The sequence below is a fragment of the Capsicum annuum genome, chromosome 5, assembly GCF_002878395.1.
Source record: "Capsicum annuum cultivar UCD-10X-F1 chromosome 5, UCD10Xv1.1, whole genome shotgun sequence".
Taxonomy (NCBI): domain Eukaryota; kingdom Viridiplantae; phylum Streptophyta; class Magnoliopsida; order Solanales; family Solanaceae; genus Capsicum; species Capsicum annuum.
In genome coordinates this window covers 36,684,258-36,707,843 of record NC_061115.1, presented here as the reverse complement: position 1 = coordinate 36,707,843, position 23,586 = coordinate 36,684,258, and the positions used below count along the sequence as shown (strand labels likewise).

The 23,586-nt window shown below is 36.9% G+C and overlaps 1 protein-coding gene across 1 annotated transcript in view; it reads right to left on the bottom strand.

The window, feature by feature from the left end:
* Positions 1-8,272: 8,272 nt before the first annotated feature.
* LOC124898471 overlaps positions 8,273-23,586 on the bottom strand; it is a 57,004-nt gene continuing 41,690 nt past the window's right edge. The window contains exons 3-7 of the mRNA XM_047412119.1: positions 10,706-10,826; positions 10,272-10,445; positions 9,344-9,679; positions 9,093-9,227; positions 8,273-8,350 (exon numbers count right to left, since the gene is read on the bottom strand). Coding sequence (XP_047268075.1) covers positions 8,273-8,350; positions 9,093-9,227; positions 9,344-9,679; positions 10,272-10,445; positions 10,706-10,826 — 844 coding nt within the window. The remainder of the gene's footprint in view (positions 8,351-9,092; positions 9,228-9,343; positions 9,680-10,271; positions 10,446-10,705; positions 10,827-23,586) is intronic.

The following is a 23,586-nucleotide window of genomic DNA, read 5'->3' as shown; positions in this document are numbered from 1 at the left end:
TGCTTCATCATAAGCTCTGTCACCAAAGGGTGCACCATGTAGTTCCAACACTGGTTGGAACCATTTTTATGCTCTCACTACCAGCTAGAAGTCTGAGGCATTGCCTGATGGCATGACTTGTAAGTTGAAACTCTTTTCCTGTGATATACATTGTTTACTTAATCTAGGGTCATCTCTCTCTTATGTGACCCTATTTGTGGCTGTACATTTTAGTTTTGATTTAGAGTGTGTTTCAAACCCCTTATCTATTTCTACCCTAATAGGTGACTTTGTGATTGCTAGAAGAGTCTATAGGGGGTGCGTTAGTTCTTGGCAGTAAAGAAACTTTAGTGGATCTATTGGAATTAGATATGGTGGATTTTAATTTCATATTGAGGATGGATTAGTTGAACTCGTGCTATGCTTCTCTAGACTGACCAACTGGTAAGGTATTCTTAAAATTCCCTAATAAGCTAATCATTAGGTGGGAGGTTGGTTCTCTAGCTTCTAAGGGGAAGCTTATATCGTATCTTAGAGCTTAAAGATTAATATCCTAGGGGTGTCTCTACTATCTCGTCTAGGTTAAAGATTCTAACTCAAGTGGTCTTTCTTTGCATTCTATTTTGGTGGTGAATGAATTTCCTGAGGTCTTCACTGATGACCTTCCTGGTGTTCCTCCTGATAAGGAGATTAAGTTTGGGATTGATTTTATTCTGGACTCTCATCCAACTTCTAGTACCCCATATAGTATGGCTCTAGATGAGTTGAAGGAGCAACTCAAGGATCTTTTAGATAAGGGTTTCATCAATCCTAGTGTGTTCCCGTGGGGTGCCCTGATGTTATTCGTGTGTAAGAAGGACAGTTCACTTTGGATATGTATTGATTACCAATAATTGAATAAGGTGACAGTAAAGAATAAGTATCCTCTTTCAAGGATAGATGATTTGTTTGATAATCTTTAGAGTGCTAAGTTTTTCTCCAAAATCAATCTTTGATTCAGGTATCATTAGTTTAAAATTAGGGAGGTGGATATCCCAAAGACTATGTTTCATACTTTATATGGGCACTTTAAGTTTCTGGTTGTGTCATTTAGGTTGACCAATGCCCTTGCAACATTCATGGATTTGATGAATAGGATCTTCCATCAGTTTTTGGATCTGTTTGTCATTGTTTTTATAGAAGAAATTTTGATGTATTTGAAGAGCAAGGTGGATCATGTGAATCACCTCTGCATAGTATTCCAGACCTTGAAGGTGCAACAGTTGTATTACAAGTTTTTCAAATGTTAGTTCGGGTTGAACGTTGTCACTTTTCTAGGTCGTACCATTTCTAGTAAAGGGATCATGGTGGATCCGCCGAAAGTAGCAGTGGTAAAGAAGTATCCTAGACCCACGACTCCAACTTATATTCAAATATTCTTGAGTTTAGAGGGTTACTACAGGATGTTTGTGGAGAGTTTTTTGACTATAGCTACCCCGTTGAATAAGTTGATACATGTGAGGAGAGTTTTGAGAAGCTGATGGATAATCTAACTTCGGCTCCAGTTTTGACTTGTCTTGAAGGCACTGATTGGTTTGTGGTCTATTGTGATGTGTCCTGTGTAGGGCTTGGTTGCATTTTCATGCAGCATAGAAATATGATAGCTTATGCCTCTAGGAAATTAAAGGTGCGTGAGAGGAAATATCCGTCTCTTGACTTGGAATTGTTAGCTGTGGTGTTCGCGTTGAAAATTTGGCTACACTATTTGTATGGAGTGCAAATGGATATCTTTTTTGATTATAAGAGACTGTAGTATGTGTTTTCTCAAAAAGATCTTAATATTAGGAAAAGGAGATCGCTTAAGCTTCTAAAGGATTATGACATGAGTCTTCATTACCACCTAGGTTGTTGCTGATGCTCTTAGCAGGTTATCCATTGGGATTTTAGATTTTGTGGATATGGAGGACTGAGAATTGGTAAAGGACATTCACCATTTGGCTAATCTTGGAATTCATCCCTTGGACTCTGAGGATGATGGTATGTTGGTGCATAAACTAGCAAAGTCATTTCTTGGAGCTAAAATTAAGGAGAAGTAGATGTTAGATCATATCTTGATGAGGATAAAGGTTGATGTAGTTAGAAAAAAGGTGATGGCCTTCGATATTAATGGTGATTCTACCTTTCATTACCAAGGAAGGTTATGTGTTCCTAACGTTGATGGTTTGCGTGAAAGCATCTTGACTGAGGCGCATGAGTTGCTCTATGTTGTTCATCCTGGTTTGAATGATTATATCATAACCTTAAGGAGATATGTTGGTTTAACAATATGAAGAAGGATGTGGGTAATTTTTAACCAACTGCATGGTGTGCCAAAAAGTGAAAGATGAATACATAAGAGGATTATTTTAAGAAATTGAGCTGCCTGAATAGATGTGGGATTTGATCAACATGTTTTCATTACCAGTCACCCTCATTCTCGGAACCAATTTGATTTGATTTGGTTCATCATGGATAGGATGACAAAGTTGGCTCACTTTTTACCAGTGAGGACTAACTTCTTGGGTGAGGATTATGCAAGGTTATATCTCTATTAGAATATGAAGTTGCATCAGGTACTTGTTTCTATCATCTCTGATAGTGGGACACAGTTTTTGTGTTACTTTTAGCGGTCATTTCAGAAAGGGTTGGGGACTAAGGTGAGTCTTAGTACTATTTTTAACCCGCAGTCAGTTGGGTAAGAAGAAAGGACTATTTAGACATTGGAGGATATACTTCGTGCATGTGTTATTGGATATGGTGGTAGTTGGGTTGAGCATTTTCATCTAGTTTAGTTTGCATACAACAGTAGCTACAACTCTAGCATTGGGATGGATCTATTCAAAATGTTCTATGGTGGAGGTGTAAATCTCCCATTGGCTGGTTCGAGATTGGTGAGGCAAATATGTTTAGCCTAGATTCGGTTCACTAAGCTATGGAGAAGGTGATTCGGAATAGGCTTAAAGCCTCCCAAATTTGCTAAAATTCCTATGCAGATGTGAGGCATAGGAAGTTGGAGTTTGAGGTTGTGGATAAGGTATTCTTGAAGGTGTCTTTGATAAATGGAGTGATATTGTTTGAGAAAAAAGGGGAGGCTCTGTTCTTATGTGGTTTTGAGGAGGGTTAGTACTGTTTCATATGATTTGGAATTGCCTTCTTTTTTGAGCTCTATTCACCCGGTATTCCATGTTTCTATGTTGAGAAAGTGAATTGGTGATCCATCACAAATTGTCTATCAAGGATATTGGTATTTCGAATTCCCTATCTTATGAGAAAATCTCTATTGAGATATTAGATCATCAGGTTAGTCAGTTGTGGAAAAAATATGTGAACACAGTAAAGGTTTTATGTAGGAACCAAAAGGTGGAAGAGGTTACATGGAAAGCTGAAGAAGACATAAAGTCCCAATATCCGTTCCTGTTTCCTGCTCCCAAAATTTGTGCAAAAGGTATGTGTTATTTATAACATCTTTATTTTCAAACTTTGTTAAAGGAAAGATTGATTCCTTGGTATTATGCTTTCTATCTTAAAGTTAAGGGAAGAGACATTTGGGGGGTTTAATCGTGCTAGTATTGCCTCATTCAATTATTCGAGGACGAATGATCCAAGTGGGGGAAAATTGAAACACCCTGAGCTTTGACCCTTAGAAATTTCCTGAGTTCGAGCTTTTTGTTCATCATATGACTAATTCTTACTTATCGTATGATGTGGATATGGTTTAGGGGATCTTAGTTATATGTTACTTTCACAACCCGAAGCTACCCCCTAATCATAACACGATGCTTAGAATCACCAGTGATCCCAATCTAAACTATGTACTGGCATACTGCTTAAGAAACTAATTTAAAATTGTATGAAAACTAAATTTTCTGAGCGGAAACATGATCATGAAAAACTCTAAATAAATGTAATACTGATAAAGTTTACATCATAATAATATTAAAGAAACTTGAATAACATGTAATGATTATGACTAACTATCTATGAAGCCTCTACTATACTGACTATAGATATATGGGACATGCCTCCAACTACCACTAATCAATACCTATGAATAATAACAACATAGTACATGAACTATAACTGACTGGAGTCCCCAAAATAGGAGAATTCATCAACTGATGGCTAGAAGCTGCAAATTGTCTGGTTATGACGTGTGGCTACAACTAGTACGTACATTTTGAGACAATGTAGCGCATGGACATATTTGTGGATAAGTACTTTGGAATGTACTGAGTAAGTTGGGGTGAATGCAATAAATAAAACTGAGTAGATACATAATCTTAAAACATGCATGCTAAGTGTAGGTACGCTCACCATGAGACAGAAATTAATCTGTTGAATCACTACACTTAGTTTCTTAAATCTTTACTTTTGTAGAATAAGTAGAACTGGAGCTGCGAAATGGTAAAACCTGAATACTGTATGTAAATCTCATATAAAGCTAAACATGCTATAAATCTGAACTAAGGGTCTTGTATAGATAATGAGCATGAAAACATGAACATGTAAAACTAAGAATACAAGACCAAGTATAGAATGTACTAACATGATCTGAATAATATGAATAATCTATAACTCCAACTAAATAATTACTGAAATTAAATTACTTTGTCAAGCAAACTTGAATTGAGATAAACTAAATAGTAACTAAAATTGTGGGAGCTATCATGTAACGGACATACCCCAATATGAGCTAATCAGGGTCCAACCTATAACCCTTGTTGGAAGTGTCAGCACCTTACCACGGATAATAACATATGGCTGTGTGGATCTACTAATCTGATGTGAGTCAGTCCTAAATTGGTGGGTGACCCTTAAGAGAGTGTCAGTCCTAAACTAGGGGATGGAATCTCATAATTTTATGCTGGCTGCGTATTTCTGGAACTTAGGGACTGCTACTAAGGACCAAGTCCTAACTAGCGGATTAACTCGGTGCTAAATCCTACTCCCAACTGATGATAGTGGTGTTAATAATGGTTAACATGACATTATACTATATTGATAAGTTGTCAGCATGATCATGGTAGTCTAAATATCGTAATAAAATCATGACCTCTCTGACTTGTAACTTGAGAACAAGGACCTGTATAAATATATAGGTATCGTGTGTTCATAACCCTCCAACACTGAATGATCACAAATTATGTAAACAATGTTAAAAACAGTGGTATAAAAATCATAGTTGAAAATCCCAAAACATAAGACATTTTATTAAGCTGGTGAATTTCATAAGTTAGAACATGGGAATGAGTTAAACTTGGCAAGGACATATACAAACTTGAATTAAAGCATTAATTGGATAAGTTAACATGAAATTAATTTAAATATGCAAAAGGACTAGAAATTCGAAGAATTACATAACCTATTTTACATGGTATCATAAGTATGAATGGATTGAATTCAAATTACTAGGGAAATTTTTAGATTAAACTCATCTTGAACATGTGAAATTCCATAATGAAGGAAAAAATCATACCTTAAACAAAGAGAGGATTTTTGGGCCCAATGGATGAAAGAAACCCACTGTTGAACGAATTGTTAAGGAATCTTAAAATCAAATCTTAAATCCTTTTGTTTGTGAGAGGAAAATCTTGAACATTATTTCTTGGGAAAGGGAAGGGTTTCTTGTAAGTAATTATCTGAAAGATAAGCAAATAATGCCCTCTTGATTGTCCCAAATCATGTTGTGGATGATTTGGGTTGAGGGAAAGGGACCCAATTGCCCTTGGCCTCTTTTTCCTATGTAAATAAACCTCATGGTATGAACCCTAGTCCCGAGGAATATCCCTCATGACGCAACCTCCAGAAAGGTGGAACAACCCTTATAGTACGAGGCTATCACCACCGCTTACTATTTCTCACAAAATGGTCATAACTTTTCGTTGAAATTGGTATCGTTAGAAAGCTAACTCAACTATCTATCATTTGGTGGGTGTTGAGATACAAAATTCCACATATCAAAAGTTATAAATATTCAAAGTCGACCCTTGTAGAATCGAATACCAAAAATTTTTCCGAATCAAAGGCTCTTAGCTCAACTTGGCTCTAAGTGATTCCTACGAACATTTTTCACCTCGATAGAACTTCACACACTAGGATAAATATTATGACACAATATTCAGAAATAACTTGTGGGATTAGAGTTTACACACATAGGAATGGTGGTTCAATGTCTAGACCAAAAATACGAGGTGTGACATTATCTTTCTCTTGGAATCATTCGTCCTCGAATGATGGATAGAAAATTGTTGAAGTCTTATAAGTATGGAATGATGTATACATGACATGTTTGGTAATGAAGGATATAGCTAAGCTGAAGCATTATAACTTTATCATGAAACTGATTTCTAGGCTGACTTGACTTTATTTACTATTAGAACTCATTTGAAATGTTCATGATAAAATCATACACATAGAACACAAAGTGACAACTGATACAATAAAATCAAAGAGTTACTAAGGATGGAATAAAGTATGTAACTTCTTATTAGGAACTCTTCCTCAACAAAACACATAAAAATCAAGAGAGAAAGGCTTCATGGTATCACCATGTACCTTATGCAAGCACAAATCATGAGATAATGAGACTAAAGTCGTACAATGAGTATCACAATGTCTGAATTAGAATGCTTACAAAACTAAGATCATTCACTGAATACTTATGAACTGAATCTTATCTAGATATCTGAATAAAAAAACATGATGTATTGACTGAACTATGTTCATAAATTATATGGACGTTAATGAAATATCTCAGTGAATATCCATACTCATGAAACCTTGGATAGTAAGACTTGATGGAAAATTAAAAATCATAGGAGCTTATCTGTCTGATTGCTAATTTGAATTACTGCTATACAAACTAAATCATACTAAAAGCTTATACTCAAAATGAAGTATTTCCTTAACACTCTTTCTATGAATTTCTAATAACATTAGGGAGCAAAAACCCTTTGGCATGATCTGAATAAAATATATGAGTAAAGAATCTTAATATGGCTATAACTCTGTAACATGGAACATAGGCCTATAAAACATAAGCTAGGATAGAATTTCTAGGCCTTAGGCAATGCAACTTCTAACTTTCAAGCTTTGCCCCAAGTCTAAGTTGAACTACATACCCTTACCATGTTCAAGCAAAAATTGAAATCCTAAGGTACTGCACATAACACCATAATACTAGTCCGAACCATGAATTCAATATCACATGCATGTTTCACATCTTTCATTTCATGAATAATTTTTATTGACACTTCAATAACTATATTCAACCTCTTACTAGGAATTCACTAAAGAACAATGCATTCATCCATTTATTCACCAACATGACATTAAAACCTATCTTCATAACCACATACGAACTTCTAAGAAAACAACCACTAAAGAATCTTTCTCATATTCTCTAAACTGCTATTATGATAAACTTCCATGCACTATCCCTAAGAAAACACACATAAAATTTCAACTAACCATGACATATATAAAAAGATGTACCTTAGTATTCCTTCAAACCTATAGCCTTTCATAAAACAAACATACAACAGTACTTCTCCAATAAGAAACTTTTACTCTTTCCCCTCTAAATAATTATTTTTCACTACTATCATTTGATAAAGAAAGGTCACTGAATTGTTAAAACATGAGATTTTGAAACCTAAAAGAATACTATACCTTTATTTGAAACTTAACTGTGGCCTGAGGTATAGAGTATCAACGGCATGAATTCTTCTAAGAGATCTAAACTACAGATATACATGACATAATCTAAATTTCACAGGTCATTAAGAGGGCACCAATAAGTTATGGGAACTGAGCATACTGTAAATCATGAGTACATGAGTTGTGAGCTGGATGACCTAAGTTTGGAGTTCATAAATTCATGGATTATGATTTGCACCACTAAGTGAACTGAAACTCATTTTACAAGGAATTAGAAGCGTACATGATTCTATGGAAAGTGCATGAATATGAGCTTAGATTATAAAGCTGACTTGTAAAGCTTGAGTACTTGTTGTGATAACTGAAGTACAAAATTTGCCCTGAGATAAGAATGGTTCGGGCATCTTCCTCCCCTGTTGATGTTTTATAGTACTCTGGCATGTAATACCCCATACCTTTTTCTAGTGATAACGCTCAAACTACATCTTTGATAGAAAGAAAGATTTTCTAGAATGACCTCACTCATAACATAATTTCCAAAATTAGCTTACCGAGGCAATTTCTCCACAGCAGCAGCCAAGATCTCCTCATCAGGAAATACATCATTTATCTCTATTTAATCACTAATTGCCTGCTTAACTTCCATTCTAGACAGATGATCTGCAACCTTTTTCATACCGTTTCCTATCTTTAACTTCAAAGTCAAATTATTGTAGTAGTAACACCTATCTAATCAGCCTTGGTTTTGCATCGTTCTTAGCCATCAAATACCTCAAAGCTCCATGGTCAGTGTGAACCACCACCTTGGTCCTAAGCACATAAGCCCTGAATTTCTCAAAAGTATATACTACAGCCAAAAGTTCCTGCTCACTAAAGGTGTAGTTCTTTCGCACTCTATTCAGTGCTTTGTTGGCATAATATATTGGATGAAATAGTTTATCTCTCTTTTGTCCCAATATAGCTCTAAGGATAACACCGCTTGCATCATATACGATCTCAAATGGTTTTGACCAGTCCAGTGCAACAATGATAGAGGCCTCAACTAGCTTCTTTTTAAGTCATTCAAATGCCTTCAAGCACTCATCATCAAAGGAAAACTTTACTTATTTCTCTAAAAGTTTACAAAGTGGATTTGCAACTTTCAAGAAATCTCTTATAAACCTTCCGTAAAAACCAGCATGCCTAAGGAAACTACACACTCCCTTCACTAAAATGGGAGGTGGTAGTTTCTTAATAACTTCAAACTTGGATCAATCAACTTCTATTCCTTTTGCTGAAATTTTGTGCCCGAAAACGATGCCCTCCTTTATCATAAAGTGGCATTTCTCCCAATCAAGCACCAAATTAAATTCAACACATCATTGCAAGGCCATACTCAGGTTTTCCAAACACAACTCAAATGAGTCTCCCACCATAGAGAAATCATCCATGAATACCTCTATGGTGTCCTCCATCATATCCGAGAAGATAGATATCATGCACCATTGAAAATTAGCGGGTGCATTGCACAACCCAAATGTTATTCTCTTAAATGCAAAGGTGTCATATGGGCACGTGAATGTCATCTTCTCCTGATCTTCAGGAGCAATACAGATCTAGCCAATCGATCAAGCATTTGTTCCATAAAGGGCATCAATAAGTGGTCTTTCAAAGTCCATGAGTTTAGTTTGTGGTAGTCCATGCAAACTCTCCAACCAATCACAAGACTAAGTGAAATCAGGTCATTCCTATCATTTGCAACCACTGTCATGCCCTTTTTCTTGGGCACGCATTGAAATGGGCTCACCCAATTGCTATCTGAAATAAGGTAAACCACCCCTGCATCCAACCACTTAATAATTTCCTTCTTAACAACCTCTTGCATTGGTGTGTTAAGACGGCGTTGGTGCTCAATAGTCGGAATACAATCTTCCTCAAGTTGTATTTTATGCATGTAGATGCCAGGAGGAATGCCAATAATATCTATGATAGTCCATCCAATTGCTCTCTGGTACCTCTGAAGTATGGAAATAAGTGCTTCTACCTAATCATCACCCAAATCAGCCATAATATCACAGGTAGAGTATTTCCATGGCCCAAAAACACGTACCTTAAATGCCCAGATAGTTGTTTCAATTCCAACATCGGTGGCTCTTCAATGGATGGCTTAGCCGCAGTGTTGGTCAATTCGCAAGATCAAGGTCTAGCTTCTTAGGAGCATAAGGGTATGAGCCCATTCCTGACAAAGCAAAAATAGTCTTTTCATATTCTTCAATGCCTTCATGATTAAAATTCATCAGAACTGCAGCTAGAGATTTGACAACAAGTTATTCCTCTATTGACATCTCCTGTCCGTCCTCATAATACACATCAACCACTGAGAACACACTTATTTCTTTATGCTATTTCATTTATTTGCACACATCAAATCTTACCACCTCATCATTATCCTAAATAAGAGCTCATTCGCTCTTAAATTAATCAACACACTTCTAGTTGTGAGGAAAGGTCGATAGAAGATTATGAGCACCTCAAAGTCAACCTCGCAATCCAGAATCACAAAATCTGTAGGGAATATAAAGCTAACTACCTTCACCAATACTTCATACAAAATATTAATAGGTCATTTTACCAACTTGTCCGCTATCACTAGTTGCATATTGGTGGGGTATGGGATTTCCCAAGCCCAGCTTTCTATATACAGCTAGCGACATCAAATTAATGCTTGCTCCCAGATCACATAATTCCTTAGCAAATTCCATAGACCCAATAATAGAGGGAATAATAAATGCTTCTGGATCTGGCTTCTTCTACACCAAATTCCACGTAGAGATAGCGTTCAATGGTGGAGATTATCCTCCAGATCGTAGCTCACCACTTTTTTCTTAGTTACAAGGCCCTTCAGGAACTTTACATATCCTGGCATTTGCTCGAGTGCCTCAACTAATGGCACATTCACCGTCAATTATTTGAGCATTGCCATGAACTTGGTGAATTTTGCATCATCATTTTTTTTCTTTAATTATTATGGAAAGGGAGGTGGTGGTCTTAGGAGTGTTTTCAACACTACCTCCTTCTCCTTCTCTTTCTCTTTTCTTGTAGCATCATCAGAATTATCCAGCTTCTTAGACTTCACTAGACTACCTTCTTCTGGTTCATCATCAACTACCTCCTCAACTATATTTTTGCCCCTAGAAGGGCCAGGTAATATCTTACCACTTCTAGTGGTAATCGCCATACATGAGCCATCATTCCATAGATTTTGGATCATATCACTTGGTAATGTTCTACTCTTCCTATAGTTGAATGCTGCAGAGAGTTGGCTCATCTGCTGCTCCAAATATTTGATTACAGTGGAGTGTGAGTTTACCAACTGACTAATAGATGACAGATCGGTTTTCATGGTGGTCACACTAGATTTGGTATCCTCCACTCCCTTCAAGAACATAGCTACTATGTCCTCTATAGACATTTTTTCAGAACTTGTTGTAGCAACCCTGCAATTTCCACGAGGGACATAGAGCCTGCTCCTATCATTATTGTTCCTCTAATTTCCTTGCTCCCTATCTTTATAATCAGGATTATCATAATAATTTTGACCTTGATTCCCTTGGCCATTGCCTTGGAAACCCCTAATTATTAACATAGTTTGCCTCTTCTTCTACCTCAGTATCCACTCTATCTTGAGATCTCACAGCTTTTATCTTCTCAGTTTTGCCTGATACCAAGTGCTTGGTTAGAAAATCTATCCATATTTTTAGGTAAGCCATGTCTTGGTCACGCTTCTTATCTCTTCTACATTGTTCCGTAGTCATAGCCATAGAAACAATGGGGCTAGCTATTATAGAGTCTCTGGTATGTGATGCCCGACTCTGTTTGGTCATTCTCTCTAGCATTTCTGAAGCTTCTGGGAATTTAAGATCAACAAATGAACCACCAGCAGCATTATCTACAATTGGCTTTGTAACAGAGTTAAGATCCCTGTACAAAGTCTCCATCAAGTGTATGTCCATCATATTATGGTTCAGAAACTGTGTCAGCTTCTTCTTGAACCCAGGTTTTATGCAAGGCTTTAGTTTGGAGCTACCTAAAGTTGTTGACTTATCCCTGAACTGTACCCTTCTGGAAGGCGAAAAAAACCTTTCTAGGAAAGATCCTTTCAACTGCCTCCAGTTGGTTATAGAATTTGGTGTCAGCTTATTAAACTACAATGTTGCCTCCCCAGAAAGATACAACGAAAACAATCTCAATCGAATAGCATTCTGGCCCACTCCTAGGTTATCAAAAGATTTACAGATGGTGAAAAAGTTTACTAGATGCAAGTTTGGGTCATCCCCAGGAAGGCCACTAAACAACCCCTTCAGATTTAGGAGTTGAATCATAGTACTCATAATGTTAAATTTTTCCCCAGGTGCCAACGGTGGAGGAATAATTGCACCCATTGCACCTGCTCCATCTATTCCATCATCATCATAATTGAGGTTATACTAGACTGGCTGGTAATCTTGCCATTCTCAGAATGGACGGTTCCTGTGAGCATTACGTTGTACTAGTGCAGCTACTTGCTCTGCACGCCTTGGGTTACCAGGATTTAACAACTCTTTGTCTCCCAAATATTTATCCTCAGGATTTCGATGTTGAGCTTATTGATCGACATTCTACATATTCACCTGAGCTCTAGCTAAGACTGCTAATCTGTCAGCCTTTTGCTGGTCTGCCATTCTTCCAATTCATTGCAGTTCGATATTAAATTGTAATAATGATTACCCAGAACTTCTGGTTCTTGGCATACACTACAAAGATCCTGCAATAAACAAAAATAACAAATAAACATAAAACTAGGAAACTAGACTAACAGTCAATTAGCGCACATAAACTTCAATTTACAATGGTATTCCCCGAAAACAGCATCATTTTTTATAATGCTCAAACTATACATCTCTAATGGTAATTTAAGTGATCATTGTTAATATATAACCCAACTAGGTTAGGGTTGAATCCCATAGGGAATATGGTGTGAACTTATGTCATTTCTGAGTTAATCAACTGATAGTTCGATGTTTCATGAAATGGGGGGTTTTGAGTTTAACAAATAACTGTTGGTCACTTTAGCTTCAGTGTTTGTAATCAAGAGTTTATGGAAAACTAGAATTATCTTCACTATGGGTTTTGGTACTTGAAGAATGCTAATAGTGATTCAAGATGCTCACAGTAAGTAGGACAACAGATTATCTTTATCGAAGTTATGCCTAAATGTCTCTCGACCTATTTAAGCATTTAATTACCTAATCCTCTAGGACTTAGGAAATTCATATTCACTGACCAGACTTTATCTCAGGTTAACCAACCTTGTTACAACTTCAATTATTAAATGGAAGTTTTTTAGTGCTTCCAAGTCCCTGTCAATAATTCACTTCCTACTGTATATGATTTCTCATCTCAAACAAACCAAAGCAGGTGCTATCTATTATTTGCAACCAATAGACAATTATTAAAATCTTAGAATTGTCAAGGAGTCCTATTACCTTTCGAATATTAAACACTTAGCATCTTACAAAAACTTAACCCATAGATCCCATAATTTGGGTTAGAGCGGTTTAGCCACTCATGATGTAATGATCGAAACAACTAGATGAATTCATAATTTGAAAGATAAACTTACCACAAAGATTAATAACATCTAGTGATTCTTATATTAGATCACAATCGGAGTATCAAAGTGTTGATGGAAATCTCTTCAAAGTTGATTGTTTTTCAAGCCAAGAAACTAGAGAGAAAAGTAACAAAATACATGTCTCCAACATATGTTCGGAACTCTCATTAGAAAACCCTAAACAATTCTTTAATTAGTTAACCCTAATTATGGAAACAAAATCATGGAGTATCATAATTTGTCGGATAGGTGATGCCATTCGTGATGCCTTATCAGGAGGCTGATGACACATCACAAATATTGTCATCTCCTCTTTGATTTTGAAATTTGCTATCTTAGGATGATGTTGAACTATGATGGCCTATTAGATATTTGATGACTTATCACGAATGTCGTCACTTATCTACCTCCGCTCCCATGTTCTACCTTAGACTGACAACAATTTTGATGACCTATTAAATCCTTGATAGCTTATCACGAAATATTGTCACAACTTTCAACTGAGGTCCATTCTCTGTCTAAAGCTAACAATGAAGCTAATAGCTTATCATAGGGATTACTACTTATAATGAATGTCGTCAGCCACACTTCTCTTCTTTTTGCATCAGATTTCAACTCTTTTGCTTCCATCCTTGTTGGTTCTCTAGCATCTTATCTTCAACTATAAAAGCGAAGATAAAACGATAAAAAATGACAAAAGTTGCATAAGACTTTGCAATTATTCTTAGTTAAAAGCATCAAACTTGTTAGCATCAGCTCACACATCACCTAGCTCGAAATCATCTCAAGTATGTTAAAAACTTGTGTTGAAATATGAATCCATTTTTATACACATGGTATTTTTAACCGCCCAGGTACTAATTACCTTTCAACCGATACCAATTTCATAAAAAACTGATATCGGATGAGGAAGTTATGGCCATTTTACAAAAGGAAGTCAGAATAGCCCAGGTACGACAGTGAAGGCCGATGAAACATCGGACTAGCGATGGACGGTAGCACCCCACCATCACATTGAGGTAGTGCGTCCACTCTTTTGTTGAGTATGATGGAAAGGTTTGACAGACCATCGACCAAGTGTCGTACCTCGCACACCACCATCACACTAAGGCAGTAAGTTACAGTTCTAGTCCCAGTTTGACGGTGAGTCCAATGGACCATCAACCCAGTGATGGACCGTTGCACCCTAACATCACATGTCCCTTTGATTTATTTTGAGTCATTTTTAATAGGGGTATTTTGGTCTTTTACCACCCGTTTATATACCTAGTAATATTCGACCAAATCTCAGAAAGTTTAATATTCATCTACAATATCAAAAATTAGGGTTTTTCTATCTAAGATTAACCTCAATATTAAAATCCAAATCTTCTTCAATAATCAAAGAGTTTCAAATTCTTCAAGTGCAAGAACTTCAAGAAACTCAACCCAGGTATTCATAGTGTTCATTCATGGACTCCTTTCGTCCATGAAGCCTAAGAATCTTCTTTCTAAGTTCAATTTTATGGATTTTCCTTATGTGTTTCAGGTTGGGTTGTTGTTGTTCATATGGATAATGACTAATTGAATTCTAATCCATGTTTGGTGATAAATTTTATGTGGAATTGATTATTATAGGTGTAGGTTCATGTAATCCTTTGATTAAAACTGTTAGATGATGAAATTAGAGATGAATCAAGATGTTTGTGTATAATGTTATTTACATATAATATGCCTACCTGTGTTTGATTAAATTCCTATGTAAAGGAAAAGTTCCCAACTAGCATGATATTATGAAATCCCCATTTATGGACAAGTTTATGCATATCACATGTTTGATGAAATGCTTCAATAAATGAATTATGGATTATGATGTTAGTCATGTGTTCAAGTAAGTCATGCTTTGTCAGTTTCCTTCTATTGAGTCCTGGGGGTACTTGTACCCAAAACATTAGTTGTGTTCCTAGAGCCATGTCATATTTTTATGATCTTTAATCTTCAGATTGTCTTATGACTTAGGAAATCTCAATAATCTCATGAACTCAATCAGTTGTTAGGTATCAGCAGTATTCCGTTAGTCAACGAGATTTAGTAACTCAGTCCATGTTCAAATCAGTTAATCATGTTCAGTATCTATTAAAATGGGAGTAGGAATTTGTACCGAGTGAACTCAAGGATGAGAAGTCACCTGCTAGTAGAGGGTGTGATTGCTAGGAGTAGTCCTTGCATTCCAGAACTACGTAGTCTGCATAGGTTGAGACATCATACCTGCTATTTGAGGTTAGATGAGGTGGCTTAACCTTCTAGTTGAGTGTTCCTACCGTTCTTATTAGAGTAATCTACTAGTTGAGGGTCACTCAAATGTTGTCCTTACCAGTGGCTCGGTATTGACACCTTTCTAATCAGGGCACAAATTGGACCCCAGTTCAGCTATAATGCATAATTTGGGGCATGTCGGTTAGATAACTACTTCCCACAGTTTCAGTATCAGTATCAGTAAAAAAACTTAGATAGTTCTTCTGGTATTGGGACTGTCAGATATAGTCAACTTAGATACAGTATGGAACTCAACTAGTTCCATCAGATTCAGGAATGTTAGGTATAGTCACTCATGTTATCAGGTATATCCGTTATCAGTATTTTATTTTATCAATATTCCCATTCAGTAATCATGTTATCATGGTATCAGTGTTAGTTATTATGTCTTATGCATGTATTCTCATGCTAATGATAGTCAGTCTGTATTTATTATTGTTCATACATATGAACCCCATGCATTTAGCCTACCTCACATGCATACCAGTACATTTAATCGTACTGATTAATTAGCTCTATGGTGTTTTATACCATAGGTTCAGACACACCAGCTCTAAATTTAGAAGTGAGTCCTCATCATCCAAGGACATAATCATTACGTTATTATGTCATTAATTAATTTACTAGTTAGAGTTAGTTGGGGGTATATCCCATCAACTCCTTATTAAGACAGTTATGTTTTAGAGGCTTTCCAAACTACAGTAGGTTCAGATAGCTTATGTCAATTTTGTTTTGGGTACTTCATACACCCTTCCCCCACTCAGATATTTTATTTTAATTAGATATTATGCCATAGTTTGAACCTTATATCCTTTCAGTTCAAGTTTCCTTATTTTACAGTATAGTATATAATATACAGGTATAGATATCAGTCATGGGTTAGCTTGTGGTCCTTTGGGGTCATGAGACCGCATAGCATTCTTGGTACCATATTCGGGGCATTAAAAACTTTGTATCAGAGCCTAAGGTTCAATAGAGTAATAGAAAGTCTGAAAGCCACATCTAGTAGAGTCTTGCAATGGGTGTGATGTACGCCACATTTATGTGCAGGAGGTAATAAGATATTTTAGGAATAGTTTCCCTTCTTTCAGTATTCATATCGTGCTAGTGAGTAGAATCTTAAGTCAATCTCTCAGTCTAATTTGTTTCTCCTCTTTATTTTAGAACATGCCTCCCAAGAGAAGAAACTCGCTTGTCCAAAAAGATTCGTTGGACGAACACGTTTCTCATGCAGAGTTTAGAGTTGTATTCACTACTCTTCCTCAGTTAGTTGTTGCTCAGAATAAATGTTAGTTGTCATTCCGGCCAACCCAGTGGCCAATTCAAATGCAGCCAGAATTAGGGACTTTATTAGAATGAACCCTCTATAGTTTATTGGGTTTAAGGTAGATGAGGACCCTCAAGAATTCTTAGATCAGGTGTAGAAGGTTACAGAAATAATGGGGGTTACTTATAGTGAGAGTGTCGAGCTAGCTGCATATCAGTTACAGGATGTGGCTCATACTTGGTTCAAGTAGTGGAAGTCAGAGAAGGCAGATGATGCAGGGTCAGTTAAGTGGGAGGAGTTTGCTTCTACTTTCCTTGATAGATTATTTTACCTAGAGCTTAAAGAAGCTAAGGTGCTAGAATTCATTAACCTCAGGTAGGGAAATGTGATAGTGAAAGAGTATTCTCTTAAGTTTACTCAATTAGCTAGATATGCCCCTCATGTGGTTGCAGATGGTAGGGCAAAGATGAGTAAGTTCCTTTCAGGGGTGAATGATAGCATGGTTAATGAGTGCATATCCTCCATGCTTTATAGTGACAAAACTTTAGCCAGGCTTACAACTCATGCTCCGCAGATAGATGAGCAAATGATTAAGATAAGGAAGAAGCATAATAAAAGAGCAAAGACAGGTAATTTTAACTTTGCTCAGCCTAATTCAGAACGAGGAATCTATTCTCAGTTTCATTCTAAGTCATCACTTCCAGCTCCTTCTTTAGCTAGTGCTCTAGTTCCTAAGTTCAAAGATAGAGCGCCAAGCTCTAAGTATCAGGGTAGTGTTGGTAGTGCTCGCACCTATCCTCTTTTCCAGACTTATGGAAAGCACCACTAGGGTACTTACAAATCTTGCAGTGATACTTGTTTTGGGTGTGGCAAGACAGGCCACAGAGTTAGAGATTGTCTGCAGTCAGGTCCTCCAGTTCAACAGAATCATTCCTCAACTCAGTTTGGTTGTCCAAATCAGCAGGGTACCACTTCTAGCGCTACTAGTGGCCAACGCCCAAATAGACTCTATGCTCTCCAGTCCTGGGAAGATTAGGAAAATTCTCCTAATGTGGTTACTATTACGTTATAGATATTTCATATGCATGTTTATGGTTTGCTAGAACCAGGTTCTTCCTTGTCTTTTGTTACTCCCTATATCGCTGTTGATTTTGAAATTAGTCTTAAAATTCTAGCAGATCCCTTTTCAATTTCTACCTTAGTAGGTAAAACCATCATAGCTCGGCGGGTATATAGGAAATGCCCATTTATGATATTTCAAAAAGTTACTTCAGTAGACTTAGTCGAATTAGAGATGACTGATTTTGATGAAATTCTGGGCATGGATTATCTTCATTCCTTCTATGCCACAGTTGACTGTAGAAATAGAATAGTCCAATTTCAATTTCCAAATGAACCTATCCTAGAGTGGAGGGATAGTACTTCAGCTTTCAGAGGACAGCTTGTTTCTTACCTTTGGGCAAGGAAATTGATATCTAAGGGATATGTCTATCATCTTATTCATGTTAAGGATTCTAGTTCTGAGACTCTCAGTCTTGAATCAGTTCCAGTTATGAATAAATATTTAGATATCTTTCCCAAAGATCTTTCAAAAATTTTTCCCAAAAAGGAAATAGACTTCGGCATTGATCTTATACCAGATACTCATACCATATCTATTTTTCCATATACAATGGCACTAGTAGAACTCAGAGAATTGAAAGAATAGTTGACTGATCTCTTAGATAAGGGATTCATTAGGCCCAGTGTGTCCCCGTGGGGCGCACCTGTCTTGTTCATGCACAAGAAAGATGGTTCTCTTAGAATATGCATTGATTACCGTCATCTCAATAAAGTCACGGTCAAAAACAAGTATCCTCTTCCTAGAATCGATGATTTTTTTATCAACTTCAGGGTGCAAGCTATTTCTCTAAGATAGAACTCCGATCCGACTATCATCAGCTCAGAGTTAGGGAATGTGACATTCTAAAAATAGCTTTCCGTACTCGGTATGTTCACTTCAAATTCTTAGTTATTTTCTTTGGACTTACCAATGCCCCAGCAGCTTTCATGGACTTGATGAACGCGTGTTAGAATAGTACTTGGATATGTTCATCATAGTCTTCATAGATGATATTCTGGTCTATTCCCGCAGTGATCGAGATCATGCAGACCATCTCAAAATAGTACTTTACACTCTCAGAGATCATCAGATATTCACCAAATTCAGTAAGTGCGAATTTTAGCTAAGGTCAGTAGCATTCCATGATCATATCATTTTTGGTGATGGTTTTAGAGTAGATCTTCAAAAGACTGAACCAGTAAGAAACTAGCCTCGCCTTATCTCTCCATTAGATATCAGAAGTTTCTTGGGTCTGGCTAGCAATTACAAGTGGTTTATTAAAGGATTTTTTTCTATTGCATCCCCTATGTCCAGATTGACTCAGAAGAAAGTCAAGTTTCAGTGGTCAGATCCCTGCGAGAATAGTTTTCAGGAGTTGAAGACTCGACTCACCTCAGCTCTAGTTCTAGCTCTTCCAGATGGTTCAGATGGGTTTGTGGTGTATTGTGATGCATCCAGAGTAGGTTTGGGTTGTGTCCTTATGCAGCATGGTAAGGTCATATCCTACGCCTCCAAATAACTTAAACCCCATGAAAAGAAATATCCTACTCATGATCTTAAGTTAGCAGCCGTAGTATTTGCCTTAAAGATTTGGAGTCATTATCTATACGGTGTTTATGTAGATATGTTCACAGATCATAAGACCTTTAGTATGTCTTTTCTCAGAAAAATCTCAATCTTCGTCAGATAAGGTGGTTAGAGCTCTTGAAAAATTATGACGTGTGTGTCCTCTATCATCCAGGCAAGGCCAACATTATTGCCGATGATCTAAGTAAACTGTCTATGGGTAGTGTTGCTCATGTGGAGGACAGTAAGAAAAAGATAGCTCAGGAATTCCATTAGCTTGCCAGACTAGGTTTTTGCTTAGTTGATACAGAAGAGGTTAATATATGGGTTCAAAGTAGTTAAGAATCATCTATAGTTTCTGAGGTAAAAGAAAATCGAGATAGATATCTCAGCCTTTTCAAGTTGAAAGAGTCATTCCAGGATTAGAAAGTAGAGGTTTTCTCCCAAGGGGAGATGGTGTTCTGAGTTGTCAGGGTCGTCTTTGTGTTCTAGGTGTAGATAACTTAAGGCATAAAATTCTTGTAGAATTTCATGGTACACGCTACTCTATTCATCCACGAGCCACAAAGATGTACCATGACATGGGGAGATCTATTGGTGGAGTGGGATGAAGAGAGATATTATAGAATTTATAGCTAAGTGCTCTACATGCCAGCAGGTTAAGATAGAGCATCAAAAGCCTAGTGGTCCTATGCATAAGTTCATTATTCCTACTTGAAAGTGGGAAGAAGTGAACATGGACTTTGTGATGGTTTTGTCTCGAACTCGTCATCAGCATAATTCAGTTTGGGTCATTGCAGATAAAATGACCAAATCAGCTCATTTTCTTCTAGTTCATACCTCTTATTCAGCCGAGGATTATGCTAAACTCAACATTAGGGAGTTGGTCAGATTGCATGGTGTTCTGCTATCTATTATTTCAGACAGAGGTACCTATTTCACCTCTCACTTCTGGAAAGCATTCCAAAAGGATTTTGGTACCCAAGTTCATCTTAGTACAGCCTTCCATCTTCAGATAAATGGTCAAACAAAAAGGACCATTCAGACTTTAAAAGATATGCTAAGGGAGCGTGCAATTGATTTCAAGGGTAGTTGGGATGACCACTTACCTTTGACTGAGTTTGTATACAACAACAGTTATCATTCCAGTATTAAGATGGCTCCATTCGAAGCTTTCTATGGTAGAAGATGTAGATATCCAATTGGTTGGTTCAAATTTTGTGAGGCCTCAGTCATAAGGCTTGACTTGGTATCCGACGCCTTAGAAAAAGTCCAGTTGATTAGAGAAAGACTCCGAGCTTCTCAGAGCTGATAGAAGTTTTATGTAGAAGCTCATAGAAAAGATCTCGAGTTCGAGATCGGTGATTATGTCTATCTAAAGATCTCTCCCATGAGGGAGTGAAGCGGTTTAGTAAGAATGGAAAGCTTAGTCCCTGATACGTCAGTCCCTTCAAGATTCTCAGTCATTTCTACAAGGTAGCTTCCGATCTAAAATTGCCTTCAGATCTAGCCTCAGTTCATCTAGTCTTCCATGTCTCTTTCCTCAAGAAGTGCATAGGTGACCTAGTAGTTGTAGTCCTTATTCAAAGCATTGATGTTTAGAATAGTCTTTCTTATGAAGAAATCCCAGTCGAAATCCTATCTATCAGACTCGTAGACTGAGGAACAAAGAAGTCCCTCTAGTTAAAGTCCTTTGGCGAAATCAGTCCGTTGAGGGAGCTACTTGGGTAGCAGAAGCAGACATACGTACCAAGTATCCTCACCTCTCTGCCAACTTAGATCAAGTTCAAGGTAATAGTTCTCCTTAAGCTTTTCAATTTCTTGATCAGATTTTAGTTACAAACTTTGTATCAACTTCAGGTTCAAGGATTCCAGGATAAACCCGGTATTAAATACCATTGCATATTCAGTCATTCATTCATGTATCAATTCAGTTATATAATTGTGCATCAGTTATTCTTGTTCTGTATGTATGTCAGTTTATGTTCTTCCCATTACTCTTAGTCTCATTCGAGGACGAGTATTCCCAAGGGGGAGATATTGTAATACCTCGTGCCTTTTCTTAGCCCAAAATCATATCAAGTATGTTGGAAACTTGTGTTGAAATATGAATCCACTTTTGTACACGTGGCATTTTTAAGAATTTCACTTTTTGTCATGTGGGAAATTAAATTAGCTTTTGAACGATACCTATATCATCAAAACCCGGTACCAGATGAGGAAGTTATGGACATTTAAAAAAAGGCAGTCAGAATTGCACAGGTACAATGGTGAAGGATAAAGGACCATCGGAGAAGCGATGGATCATCGCACCCCACCGTCGTATCTAGAAAATGAGTCCACTCTCTGGTTGAGTGCAACAGAGAGGTCCGACAGACAGTCAACCCAGCGACGGACCATTGCACACCACTATCGCACCAAGAGAGTAAGTTAAAGTTTTGGTCCCAGTTCGATGGTGAGTCCGATGGACCATCGACCCAGTGGAGGACCGTCGCACCCTAATATCACATGTCCCTTTTAGTTATTTTATGTATTTTTTAATAGGGGTATTTTTGTCTTTTACCACCCATTTATATACCTAGTAATATCCGGCCAAAGCTCAGAAAGTTCATTATTCAACTACAACATCAAAAATTAGGATTTTTCTCTCTAAGATTAACCTCAAGAACAAAATCCAAATCTTCTTCAAGAATCAAAGAGATTGAAATTATTCAAGTTCAAGAACTTCAAGAAACTCAACCCAGGTATGCATAGTGTTCATTGATGGACTCCTTTCATCCATGAAGTCCAAGAATATAAGTTCAATTTTATGGATTTTCCTATTGTGTTTCATGTTGAGTTGCTGGTTTTCATGTTGATAATGAATAATTGAATTCTAATCCACGTTTGGTGATAAAATTTATATGGAATTGATTAGTATAGGTGTAGGTTCATGTAATCCTATGATTTAAACTTTTGGATGATGAAATTTGAGATGAATCATAATGTTTGTTTGTTGTATAATGTTATCTACATATACTATGCCTACTATGTGTTTGATTAAATGCCTATGTAAAGGAAAAGTTCCCAACTAGAATAATACTATGAAATCCCCTTTTATGGAGAAGTTTATTCATATCACATGTTTGATGAAGTGATTCAATAAATAATTTATGGATTATGATGTTAGTCATGTGTTCAAGTAAGTCATGCTTTGTCAGTTTCCTTCTATCGAGTCATGGGGGTACTTGTACCTAAAACATTAGCTGTGTACCTAGAGCTATGTCATATTTTAACGATACTATCAGTCAAGCCATGATACATAGAGTTCAGACAGTCTTATGACTCAGGAAATCTCAATAATCTCATAAACTGAGTCAGTTGTCAGGTATCAGTAGTATTCTGTCAGTCAATGAGATTCAGTAACTCAGTCCATGTTCAGATCAGTTAATCATGTTTAGTGTCCATTCAGATAGGAGTAGGAATTAGCACTGGGTGAACCCAAGGATAGGAACCCAACTGCTAGGTGAGGGTGTGATTTCTTGGAGCATTCCTTGCATTTCAGAATTATGTAGCCAGCTTAGGTTGAGACATCATACCTACTAGTTGAGGGTACATAAGGTGGCTTAACCTGCTAGTTAAGGGTTTCTACCATTCTCAATAGAGTAACCTACTAGTTGAGGTTCACTCACAAGTTGTCCTTACAAGTGACGTGGTATTGACACCCTTCTAATTGGCGCACAAATGTGACCCCAGTTCAGCTATAATGCATCATTTGGGGCATGTCAGTTACATAACTACTTCCCACCCTTTCAGTATCAGTATCAGTAAAAGAACTCAAATAGTTCTTCAGATTTCAGGACTGTCAGATATAATCAACTCGGATACAGTACGGAACTCAGATAGTTCCATCAGATTCAGGACTGTCAGATACAGTCACTCATGTTATCAGTTATATATCAGTTATCGTGATGTTATTTTATGAGTATTTAGATTCAGTAATCATGTAATCATGGTATCAGTATCAGTTATTATGTCTCACGCTTATGATAGTCAGTCTGTATTTATTAATTATCATGCATATGAACC